Here is a 12,317-nt window from a genome sequence, read left to right as displayed (position 1 = left end):
CCATGGTGAAGGATGATGTATTAGGGTTCAGGCATTAGGAGGCCATACTAAGTGCGACTCCATGGTGAAGGATGATGTATTAGGGTTCAGGCATTAGGAGGCCATACTAAGTGTGACTCCATGGTGAAGGATGATGTATTCGGGTTCAGGCATTAGGAGGCCATACTAAGTGTGACTCCATGGTGAAGGATGATGTATTGGGGTTCAGGCATTAGGAGGCCATACTAAGTGTGACTCCATGGTGAAGGATGATGTATTCGGGTTCAGGCATTAGGAGGCCATACTAAGTGTGACTCCATGGTGAAGGATGATGTATTCGGGTTCAGGCATTAGGAGGCCATACTAAGTGTGACTCCATGGTGAAGGATGATGTATTCGGGTTCAGGCATTAGGAGGCCATACTAAGTGTGACTCCATGGTGAAGGATGATGTATTGGGGTTCAGGCATTAGGAGGCCATACTAAGTGCGACTCCCCAGTGAAGGATGATGTATTGGGGTTCAGGCATTAGGAGGCCATACTAAGTGCGACTCCCCAGTGAAGGATGATGTATTAGGGTTCAGGCATTTGGAGGCCATACTAAGTGTGACTCCCCAGTGAAGGATGATGTATTAGGGTTCAGCCATTAGGAGGCCATACTAAGTGTGACTCCCCAGTGAAGGATGATGTATTAGGGTTCAGCCATTAGGAGGCCATACTAAGTGTGACTCTGCAGTGAAGGATGATGTATTGGGGTTCAGCCATTAGGAGGCCATACTAAGTGTGACTCTGCAGTGAAGGATGATGTATTGGGGTTCAGGCATTAGGAGGCCATACTAAGTGTGACTCCATGGTGAAGGATGATGTATTGGGGTTCAGGCATTAGGAGGCCATACTAAGTGCGACTCCGCAGTGAAGGATGATGTATTGGGGTTCAGGCATTAGGAGGCCATACTAAGTGTGACTCCATGGTGAAGGATGATGTATTGGGGTTCAGGCATTAGGAGGCCATACTAAATGAGGCCCCCGCGGCTCTTCAGGCATCGGAGGATCCGGAGTCGGTGTCAGTCATGATTTCTGTGGGTGACTGCGAGCCGTTTTGTGAATCATTTCGGTGATCAGACAATCCATCACACAGAGAAAGCAACCTATCAGTTATAAATGTAGATGAAGGAGGGGGAGGTGTTCTGTAGTCCAGAGATCTGGGCAGGACTGACAGCAGTGGAAGCAGAGTTGTCATCTCACTGCAGACATGGATGGATTTGGGCAGAATTACCGGGATTTTGGTTCTCAGCATCTTTAGAGATTTACATTTATTGCAGAGATGTGCTGTGAGTGTCAGGGGCCCCCAAAGGGCCAGTTTACTGTCCTACAGACTGCAGGGGGGCCGGGGCAGAAAACGTCCCCCCATCAGTGGGAGTAAACAATGCCCCTCCTCTGTTGTTAGGGAGATGACTTGGGCCCCATTGTTGGTGTCATTGGGCCCCATTGTTGGTGTCATTGGGCCCCATTGTTGGTGTCATTGGGCCCCATTGTTGGTGTCATTGGGATGAACTGTAACCATTGTTGGTGTCATTGGGCCCCATTGTTGGTGTCATTGGGCCCCATTGTTGGTGTCATTGGGCCCCATTGTTGGTGTCATTGGGCCCCATTGTTGGTGTCATTGGGATGAACTGTAACCATTGTTGGTGTCAGTGGTGGAAATTGTGCCCCATCTTTGGTATTCATTGGTGTCAGTGGACTCAGTAGTGCCCCAAGGGGCCAGATAAAAGCAAGGCGAAGGGCCGCAGTTTGGAGACCTCTGATCTAAGCCAATCACTATGGCTAGTGTAGTTTGGTCGCTGGCAGCTGGGGGGCGCCATCATACAATCTGTGAATTTCATCGTTTGCAGATCCAACCTTTGTACATAAAATCTATAAATAGCAAAGTTAGAGAATTCATGAAAGCTGAGGATACACGCTACACGCTACACGCTACAATCTGACCGTACAATCTCCATGACAACAACTATGTGATGCTACGCCTGCCTGATTGGATGTCAGTGAGATGTCTTGTTGTGGCAGGTCTCCATGATACATTTGGAAGAGATTGCCCCGAGATTGTCCCGAGATTGTCCCGAGATTGCCCCGAGATTGCCCCGAGATTGTCCCGAGATTGCCCCGAGATTGCCCCGAGATTGTCCCGAGATTGTCCCGAGATTGCCCCGAGATTATACCGAGATTGTCCCGAGATTGCCCCTAGATTGCCCCGAGATTGCCCCGAGATTGTTCCGAGATTGCCCCGAGATTGCCCCGAGATTGTCCCGAGATTGTCCCGAGATTGTCCCGAGATTGCCCCGAGATTGTCCCGAGATTGCCCCGAGATTGTCCCGAGATTGCCCCGAGATTGTCCCGAGATTGCCCCGAGATTGCCCCGAGATTGCCCCGAGATTGTAGTGTGTGTGGTTAGATAAGTTAGTGATGTTTCTGTTCATACGTGGGGTGTGGGGGAGGGGAAGGGAAATCCTCTCACATGTCCTAGGACCTCCGGGGACGAGGCCTCTACATCATAGATTCCAGCTCTTGGAGTCTCACTCCTCCTGTTCTCAGCCAATGGGGGGAGTCTTTCCTCTTCTCATGGGCGGAGCCAACAATACTAACACAGATTGTAGCAGCGATTGTCTCCCCGACATTTGCCCAATCCTTCCAGGCGGAGGGCCCCTTTAATCGCAGACATGCTGGTTGTGCCCCCCATACAGGTCCAGGTGGAGCGCGATGAATTGTACAGGAAGTTCTCCGCCGCCATTCAGGAGGTTCAGCAGAAGAGCGGCTTCAAGAATCTGATGCTGGAGAGGAAGTTACAGGCGCTCGGCGACACCCTGGAGAAAAAAGAAGCTCAGCTCAACGAAGTCCTCGCAGCGTCAAACCTGGACCCCTCCGCCCTCAGCGTTGTCACCCGCAAACTGGAGGCGAGTGTTCTGTCTGGGGCTGGGGGGGACCAGGAGGACTGGCTGGTGTTTGCATCAGCAATACTTCCCTCCCAGGTTGACGGGGGTGCGGGTGGGGTATGGGTTTGGGTGGGGGTGTGGGTGGGGTCCGGGTTTGGGTGGGGGTGCGGGTGGGGTCCGGGTTTGGGTGGGGGTGCGGGTGTGGGTGGGGTGCGGGTTTGGGTGTGGGTGCAGGTGGTGGTTCGGGTGCATGTGGGGGTGTGGGTGGGGTACGGGTTTGGGTGCAGGTGGTGGTTTGGGTTTGGGTGGGGGTGTGGGTGGGGTACGGGTTTGGGTGCAGGTGGTGGTTCGGGTGCAGGTGGGGGTGCGGGATGTACAGGATATATGGGGTCTACAGGATGTACGGGAAGTACGGGGTTTACGGAGTGTGTGGGGTGTGCGATAAGTATGGGGTTTACATGGTGTAGCAATTTACGGGGTGTGTGTGCGGGGTGTGTGGGGTGTACGGGGTGTGTGGGGTGTACGGTGTGTGTGGGATGTGTGGGGTGTGTGGGGTGTATGGGATGTGTGGGGTGTGTGGGGTGTGTGGGGTGTGTGGGATGTGTGGGGTGTATGGTGTGTGTGGGGTGTGCAGGGTGTACATGGGATGTGTGTGGGGTGTATGGGGTGTGCAGGGTGTGTGGGGTGTATGGTGTGTGCAGGGTGTATGGTGTATGGGGTGTGCGGGGTGTACATGGGGTGTGTGTGGGGTGTATGGGGTGTACAGGGTGTGCAGGGTGTGTGGGGTGTATGGTGTGTGCGGGGTGTATGGTTTGTACGGGGTGTATGGTGTGTGGGGTGTGCGGGGTGTACATGAGGTGTGTGTGGGGTGTACAGGGTGTGCAGGGTGTGTGGGGTGTGCGGGGTGTACATGGGGTGTGTGTGGGGTGTACAGGGTGTGTGGAGTGTATGGAGTGTATGGGGTGTGCGGGGTGTATGGGATGTGCGGGGTGTATGGTGTGTGCGGGGTGTATGGTGTGTACATGGGGTGTGTGTGGGGTGTATGGGGTGTACAGGGTGTGCGGGGTGTATGGGGTGTACGGGGTGTGTGGGGTGTATGGTGTGTGCGGGGTGTACGGGGTGTGCGGGGTGTACGGGGTGTATAGTGTGTGCGGGGTGTGTATGGTGTGTGGGGTGTATGGTGTATGGGGTGTGCGGGGTGTACATGGGGTGTGTGTGGGGTGTATGGGGTGTGCAGGGTGTGTGGGGTGTATGGTGTGTGCGGGGTGTACGGGGTGTGGGGTGTGCAGGGTGTATGGGGTGTGCGGGGTGTATGGTGTGTGGGGTGTGCGGGGTGTACATGAGGTGTGTGTGGGGTGTGGGGTGTGCAGGGTGTGTGGGGTGTACGGAATGTGTGGGGTGTATGGGGAGTACGGGGTGTGTGGGGTGTGCGGGGTGTACATGGGGTGTGTGTGGGGTGTATGGGGTGTGCGGGGTGTATGGGGTGTACGGGGTGTGTGGGGTGTATGGTGTGTGCAGGGTGTGTGGGGTGTATGGTGTGTGCGGGGTGTATGGGGTGTACATGGGGTGTGTGTGGGGTGTATGGGGTGTACAGGGTGTGTGGGGTGTGTGGGGTGTATGGGGTGTGCGGGGTGTATGGGATGTGTGGGGTGTATGGTGTGTGTGGGGTGTGCAGGGTGTACGGGGTGTGCGGGGTGTGTGGGGTGTATAGTGTGTGCAGGGTGTATGGTGTGTGTGGGGTGTGTGGGGTGTACATGGAGTGTATGGGGTGTGCGGGGTGTGTGGGGTGTGCGGGGTGTGTGGGGTGTATGGGGTGTACATGGGGTGTGTGTGGTGTGTGTGGGGTGTATGGGGTGTGCAGGGTGTGTGGGGTGTATGGAGTGTATGGGGTGTGCGGGGTGTATGGGGTGTGCGGGGTGTATGGGATGTGTGGGGTGTATGGTGTGTGTGGGGTGTGCGGGGTGTACGGGGTGTGTGGGGTGTGCGGGGTGTACATGGAGTGTATGGGGTGTGCGGGGTGTGTGGGGTGTGCGGGGTGTGTGGGGTGTATGAGGTGTGCGGGGTGTACGGGGTGTGCGGGGTGTGTGGGGTGTACATGGGGTGTGTGGGGTGTGTGGGGTGTGCGGGATGTACATGGGGTGTACATGGGGTGTGCGGAGTGTACATGGGGTGTACATGGGGTGTATGGGGTGTACAGGGTGTGTGGGGTTTGCGGGGTGTGCGGGATGTACATTGGGTGTGCGGGATGTACATGGGGTGTGCGGGATGTACATGGGGTGTGCGGGGTGTGCGGGATGTACATGGGGTGTGCGGGGTGTGCGGGATGTACATGGGGTGTGCGGGGTGTACATGGGGTGTGTGGGGTGTGCGGGATGTACATGGGGTGTGTGGGGTGTGCGGGATGTACATGGGGTGTGCGGGATGTACATGGGGTGTGTGGGGTGTACATGGGGTGTGCGGGATGTACATGGGGTGTGCGGGGTGTGTGGGGTGTGCGGGATGTACATGGGGTGTGTGGGGTGTGTGGGGTGTGTGGGGTGTGCGGGATGTACATGGGGTGTGCGGGATGTACATGGGGTGTGCGGGATGTACATGGGGTGTGCGGGGTGTACATGGGGTGTGCGGGATGTACATGGGGTGTGCGGGGTGTACATGGGGTGTGCGGGGTGTGCGGGATGTACATGGGGTGTGTGGGGTGTGCGGGATGTACATGGGGTGTGCGGGGTGTACATGGGGTGTGTGGGGTGTGCGGGATGTACATGGGGTGTGCGGGGTGTACGGGGTGTGCGGGATGTACATGGGGTGTGCGGGGTGTATGCTGTGTGTGGGGTGTGCGGGGTGTGTGGGATGTACATGGGGTGTGTGGGGTGTGCGGGATGTACATGGGGTGTGCGGGGTGTACATGGGGTGTGCGGGGTGTGCGGGATGTACATGGGGTGTGCGGGATGTACATGGGGTGTGCGGGGTGTACATGGGGTGTGCGGCGTGTGCGGGATGTACATGGGGTGTGTGGGGTGTGCGGGATGTACATGGGGTGTGCGGGGTGTACGGGGTGTGTGGGGTGTGCGGGATGTACATGGGGTGTGCGGGGTGTATGGTGTGTGTGGGGTGTGCGGGGTGTGTGGGATGTACATGGGGTGTGTGGGGTGTGCGGGATGTACATGGGGTGTGCGGGGTGTGTGGGATGTACGTGGGGTGTGTGGGATGTACGTGGGGTGTGTGGGGTGTGCAGGGTGTGTGGGATGTACATGGGGTGTGTGGGGTGTGCGGGATGTACATGGGGTGTGTGGGGTGTGCGGGATGTACATGGGGTGTGTGGGGTGTGCGGGATGTACATGGGGTGTGTGGGGTGTGCGGGATGTACATGGGGTGTGTGGGGTGTGCGGGATGTACATGGGGTGTGCGGGGTGTGTGGGATGTACGTGGGGTGTGTGGGATGTACATGGGGTGTGTGGGGTGTGCGGGGTGTGTGGGATGTACATGGGGTGTGTGGGGTGTGCGGGATGTACATGGGGTGTGCGGGATGTACATGGGGTGTGCGGGGTGTATGGTGTGTGTGGGGTGTGCGGGGTGTATGGTGTGTGTGGGGTGTGCGGGGTGTGTGGGATGTACATGGGGTGTGCGGGGTGTATGGTGTGTGTGGGGTGTGCGGGGTGTGTGGGATGTACATGGGGTGTGCGGGGTGTGTGGGATGTACATGGGGTGTGCGGGGTGTGTGGGATGTACATGGGGTGTGCGGGGTGTGTGGGATGTACATGGGGTGTGCGGGGTGTGTGGGATGTACATGGGGTGTGCGGGGTGTACATGGGGTGTGCGGGGTGTGCGGGATGTACATGGGGTGTGCGGGATGTACATGGGGTGTGCGGGGTGTATGGTGTGTGTGGGGTGTGCGGGGTGTGTGGGATGTACATGGGGTGTGCGGGGTGTGTGGGATGTACATGGGGTGTGCGGGGTGTGTGGGATGTACATGGGGTGTGCGGGGTGTGTGGGATGTACATGGGGTGTGCGGGGTGTGTGGGATGTACATGGGGTGTGCGGGGTGTACATGGGGTGTGCGGGGTGTACATGGGGTGTGCGGGGTGTGCGGGATGTACATGGGGTGTGCGGGATGTACATGGGGTGTGCGGGGTGTGTGGGGTGTGTGGGATGTACATGGGGTGTGCGGGGTGTGCGGGATGTACATGGGGTGTGCGGGGTGTGCGGGGTGTGCGGGATGTACATGGGGTGTGCGGGGTGTACATGGGGTGTGTGGGGTGTGCGGGATGTACATGGGGTGTGCGGGGTGTACATGGGGTGTGTGGGGTGTGCGGGATGTACATGGGGTGTGTGGGGTGTGCGGGGTGTACGGCCCAACAGATATTCTGACAGGAAGCTCCTCAGCCCCGCGGTAGTTCAGTGAAGCTGTCAGGAATTGCAGTTCATTCATCCACAGAAGTCCCTGAATGAATGAATGGCCATGTGGGCGGAGCTCCGCACTGCTGCGCTGGTTTCTGATTTGACAGTACAGGTAGAAGTCTCCCCGTATTACCTGTCAGGGGGAGGGGGAGGGGCGGGTACAGCTATGGGGCGTGTTACATGTTCCACCCTAATCCGGGTCCCGCAGGTGAGCGCATCCTTTCATGTACAGCAGGAATGCCGCCGTTCATTCATCACCTTCCTGCCACCAATCCGCTTCTCTCTTCTCTGCACACAGGATGTATTGGACTCCAAGAACAGCGCCATCAAGGACCTGCAGTATGAACTCGCTCGAGTGTGCAAGGTGAGGAGGATTCTGGGACAGGTAGAGGAGTCTGGTGTTCTGTGTGGGTCGCAGAGCTTGCACTCGTTCTGCTGTGTGGGTCGCAGAGCTTGCACTCCTTCTGTATGGGTCGCAGAGCTTGCACTCGTTCTGCTGTGTGGGTCGCAGAGCTTGCACTCATTCTGCTGTGTGGGTCGCAGAGCTTGCACTCATTCTGCTGTGTGGGTCGCAGAGCTTGCACTCGTTCTGCTGTGTGGGTCGCAGAGCTTGCACTCCTTCTGCTGTGTGGGTCGCAGAGCTTGCACTCGTTCTGCTGTGTGGGTCGCAGAGCTTGCACTTGTTCTGCTCACACTGGGCTCTGTAACACAGGAAGGTGACCTTTTTGTTTGTCCTGATGAGGTAAAGTAAGAGGGTCACTTTACTACCCCCCCAGTACACTTCCCCCACCCCCTTCCCTTCATTGCCTCATTCAGCTTCCAGGAGCAAAGTGAAATACTCCGTACTTCCGGGTACAGCTTAGCATGGGACTCCCTCCCCCTTCTCCCATGTGACAGGGCCGGTGCCTCCAGATTGGCTCGGCACTGTCACATGGAGGCAGGGAGGGAGTCCTTATAGTTTATTTGGAGCTTGCACAGGACTTTTTTTCTATGGTGGCCAAAATGAGGGGTGCATAAGCAAAGGGGGGGGGGGCAAGTTAGGTGACTCTTCTACCATTTTGTTTCTAATCAAACCAACAGCAGGGGGTCCTAAACTGGCGGATTTGTGTGTTTTTATTATTTATTTATTTCAGGTACTTGTATAGCGCCATCAGTACACTCAGCACTGTACATATATATTGTATTAGTCCCCGCCCCCGAGGAGCGTACAGTCTAAGGTACAGTCAAGCCCATTATATGGGACGCCGCCGAGCCCATTGTAGGGGACGCCCCCGAGCCCATTGTAGGGGACGCCCCCGAGCCCATTGTAGGGGATTCTGCTGAGCCCATTGTAGGGGATTCCGCCGAGCCCATTGTACGGGACGCCCCCGAGCCCATTGTACGGGACGCCCCCGAGCCCAATATACGGGATTCTGCCAAGCCCATTGTAGGGGATTCTGCCGAGCCCATTGTAGGGGATTCTGCCGAGCCCATTGTACGGGACGCCCCCGAGCCCATTGTAGGGGATTCCGCCGAGCCCATTGTACGGGATTCCGCCGAGCCCAATATACGGGATTCTGCCGAGCCCATTGTACAGGACGCCCCCGAGCCCATTGTACGGGATTCTGCTCTGCCCATTGTAGGGGACGCCCCCGAGCCCATTGTAGGGGATTCTGCCGAGCCCATTGTACGGGACGCCCCCGAGCCCAATATACGGGATTCCTTCTCGGGTTTTTAGTTGTTTATATGATGGGGAATGGAAGAGGAGGAGTCAGAACACAACAATAGGCAAGAAAATGGAAGATCAGAAGAGGAAGAGGAATGGGTGACAATGGTGGCCGGAGATCTCACTTTCAGACGAAGTGATGTGAGATATATAAGATTTAACCCACCTGGCTTCACCTTCACTAAAATGTCACTTTTGGGTGGACATGGGAGGCTCATTCCGACATGTGGCTAGGGGGTGTTAAAACCGGTCCATTGAGCCAAGGCTTTACTGCCCCCAACCTTTCACCTAAACAAAGACATGCAGCCGCTCAGGGCTATACACATGCTGCAGCTGCAATGCCCGGCTTCACAGCTGCAGCATAATGTGCACCCCCCGTTTCATATCAAACCTTTGGGGGGGGTTTAACTAACAAACGTCACACGTCCCGGCTCTGTAATGGTTTTCCACAGAACAGACCCGATCCTCTTCTGGGATCCCCCACCACCGCTCCTAGCTCCTCCCCCACCACCGCTCCTAGCTCCTCCCCCACCCTTCTGAGCACCCCCCTAGCAAGTCGCTTGCTCCCGAGCCACACTGCCTGCATCCACTGACACAAACTTTGCCCCCCCCCCCCCACACTGGCTTTGATTGACAGCAGCAATGGTTCCCACTACTATCAATCCTCCCTGTGAGGAGGGAGAGCTGAGAAAGCACTGGATCGTGATTGGGCTCAGGTAAGGGGGGAGGGGGGGGGATCTGGACACAGAAGGTTTAAGGCTTTGGAACCATTTTACTGATGATGAGCTGCATCTGCATGCAATGCTGGTGTCTGCAGGGCAAGGAGGCGACATATCACCTCTGAGCCGCCTGTCAATCTCCACCACAGATTGCTTTTCAGAGGGCTGCCACACGAGAGAGAATGAGCTGTAAAGGTTCCACTGTACATACCTGGCTGATCACTGTACATACCTGGCTGATCACTGTCTGTTGGGCTGATCACTGTCCGTTGGGCTGATCACTGTCCGTTGGGCTGATCACTGTCCGTTGGGCTGATCACTGTCCGTTGGGCTGATCACTGTCCGTTGGGCTGATCACTGTCCGTTGGGCTGATCACTGTCCGTTGGGCTGATCACTGTCTGTTGGGCTGATCACTGTCTGTTGGTCTTTTTCAGGCGCACAATGACCTGCTGCGGACATATGAGGCTAAGATGCGGGCATTTGGCATCCCTGTGGACGAGTTGGGATTCAAACCTCTGGAATGTCTGGTTCCTGGGCAGACCTTTGGGCAAGGTCCAGCCGGACTGGTAGCTGCTAGCACCTAAAACAACATCTTCATCTCTCCAGGAGGAGAAAACCATCCAGGCGGCTGACACTTTCAGGACCTTCCATGTTACTGCTGACCATTGTCCAGTCGGCTGACACTTTCAGGACCTTCCATGTTACTGCTGACCATTGTCCAGGCGGCTGACACTTTCAGGACCTTCCATGTTACTGCTGACCATTGTCCAGTCGGCTGACACTTTCAGGACCTTCCATGTTACTGCTGACCATTGTCCAGTCGGCTGACACTTTCAGGACCTTCCATGTTAATACTGACCATTGTCCAGGCGGCTGACACTTTCAGGACCTTCCATGTTAATACTGACCATTGTCCAGGCGGCTGACACTTTCAGGACCTTCCATGTTACTGCTGACCATTCACATGGCAGTTTTTAGGCAGCTTCAACAACTATTCACCAGCTTTTAATGGCACAAATGGCCGGGCAGATCAATGCAGCCTTCCACCTTCACTTACTGCAAAGCTGTGAAACAATCAGAATTGCCGGCGATAGACGGCCTTAAACAATTTGTTCTTCTTAAAATGACCGTTTTTGGGTCACAACGGACAACTTTCTGAATTTTTATCCAGCAGCCAATCAGTCTCTCCCTTCCTTGTAGCTAAGAAACAAAAAAGGGAAGACTATGATTGGTGGCTGGGCAGACACACAGACTGTTCTCCAGTTGGACACGTCATACATGAGGTGTTCTGTGGGCGGGGTTCTGTGTGCGCTGGTTCTGTGTGCGCTGGTCCGTGTGCGCTGGTCCGTGTGCGTGGTTCTGTGTGTGTGGTTCCGTGTGTGCGGTTCCGTGTGCGCGGGTTCCGTGTGCGCAGAACCCTTTTAATGGCAAGGTAAGAAAGGATATTTATTTGTCAATGGAAGCTTACTTATCCTTTAACTTAACATTCCATAAACAATTTCTGAAACATTCTCTGTACTTTTGTGGCTTTATTCTGTATAGATTCCATATTAGGGGCTCATTCACATGTCTGACTTGGGTCACGTGCCTGCAAGAATCAGCCTCTGTCTGCAGCGGGAACGCACAGAGGTGCAAGATCAGCCGTGACCGGCAGTCTGTACAAATCAATGACCGGCAGTCTGTACAAATCAATGACCGGCAGTAATGACCAGCAGTGTGTACAAATCAATGACCGGCAGTGTGTACAAATCAATGACCGGCAGTGTGTACAAATCAATGACCGGCAGTGTGTACAAATCAATGACCGGCAGTGTGTACAAATCAATGACCGGCAGTCTGTACAAATCAATGACCGGCAGTGTGTACAAATCAATGACCGGCAGTAATGACCGGCAGTGTGTACAAATCAATGACCGGCAGTCTGTACAAATCAACGACCGGCAGTAATGACCAGCAGTGTGTACAAATCAATGACCGGCAGTAATGACCGGCAGTGTGTACAAATCAATGACCGGCAGTAATGACCGGCAGTGTGTACAAAGTAATGACCGGCAGTGTGTACAAATCAATGACCGGCAGTAATGACCGGCAGTGTGTACAAATCAATGACCGGCAGTGTGTACAAATCAATGACCGGCATCCCATGTGGCAGCACATCCATGCGGTTACATGTGATTCAGTAACGTGGTCCTGGTCACTGGCAGCTTGTATGTAGAGGCGTCATGTGTCGCCCGGATGTGTAGTTCCATCAGAACAGTCATGGCGATGGTCATGGATTTGTACCGGCTGCAGGGAGACGCGGATTCTCGGCATCATACGACTCGAGGCGATTTCACTCTAAAGGTAGAACCGGTTTTCCAGAGCCGGGGTGCTGCCAACGTCGGATCTTTCTGCATTTTATGCCGGCAGTCTTCGGCTCGACAGAACTTCCAATCTGCAGCTGATTGACCTGATTATGAGACTTCATTTTCTGAAGCTGCGCTGATTGCTGAACCCCAACTTCTGAAAAAATGTGTGAACTGCCAGGCTGCCTGAACTCTCTCCTCACTCTGCCAGCAAAAAGCAATCTGTCATTCCTGCGCTCTGCCACTT

General features: G+C 55.5%; 1 protein-coding gene across 2 annotated transcripts in view; it reads left to right on the top strand.

Annotated features, from left to right (window-relative positions):
* Positions 1-11,236, top strand: part of DRC4 (dynein regulatory complex subunit 4) — a 48,870-nt gene extending 37,634 nt beyond the window's left edge. For both annotated transcript variants that reach the window (XM_089666026.1, XM_089666025.1), the window contains exons 9-11: positions 2,717-2,926; positions 7,599-7,664; positions 10,160-11,236. In XM_089666026.1, the coding sequence (XP_089522152.1) occupies positions 2,717-2,926; positions 7,599-7,664; positions 10,160-10,309 (426 nt within the window). In that variant the 3' untranslated portion in view covers positions 10,310-11,236. The remainder of the gene's footprint in view (positions 1-2,716; positions 2,927-7,598; positions 7,665-10,159) is intronic.
* Positions 11,237-12,317: the final 1,081 nt, after the last annotated feature.

The sequence above is a fragment of the Staurois parvus genome, unplaced genomic scaffold (assembly GCF_062004578.1).
Source record: "Staurois parvus isolate SC_StPar_1 unplaced genomic scaffold, SC_StPar_1.0 ptg002475l, whole genome shotgun sequence".
Taxonomy (NCBI): Eukaryota; Metazoa; Chordata; class Amphibia; order Anura; family Ranidae; genus Staurois; species Staurois parvus.
Note: the sequence above shows the minus strand (reverse complement) of the source record. Positions and strands in the feature narration are given on the sequence as shown.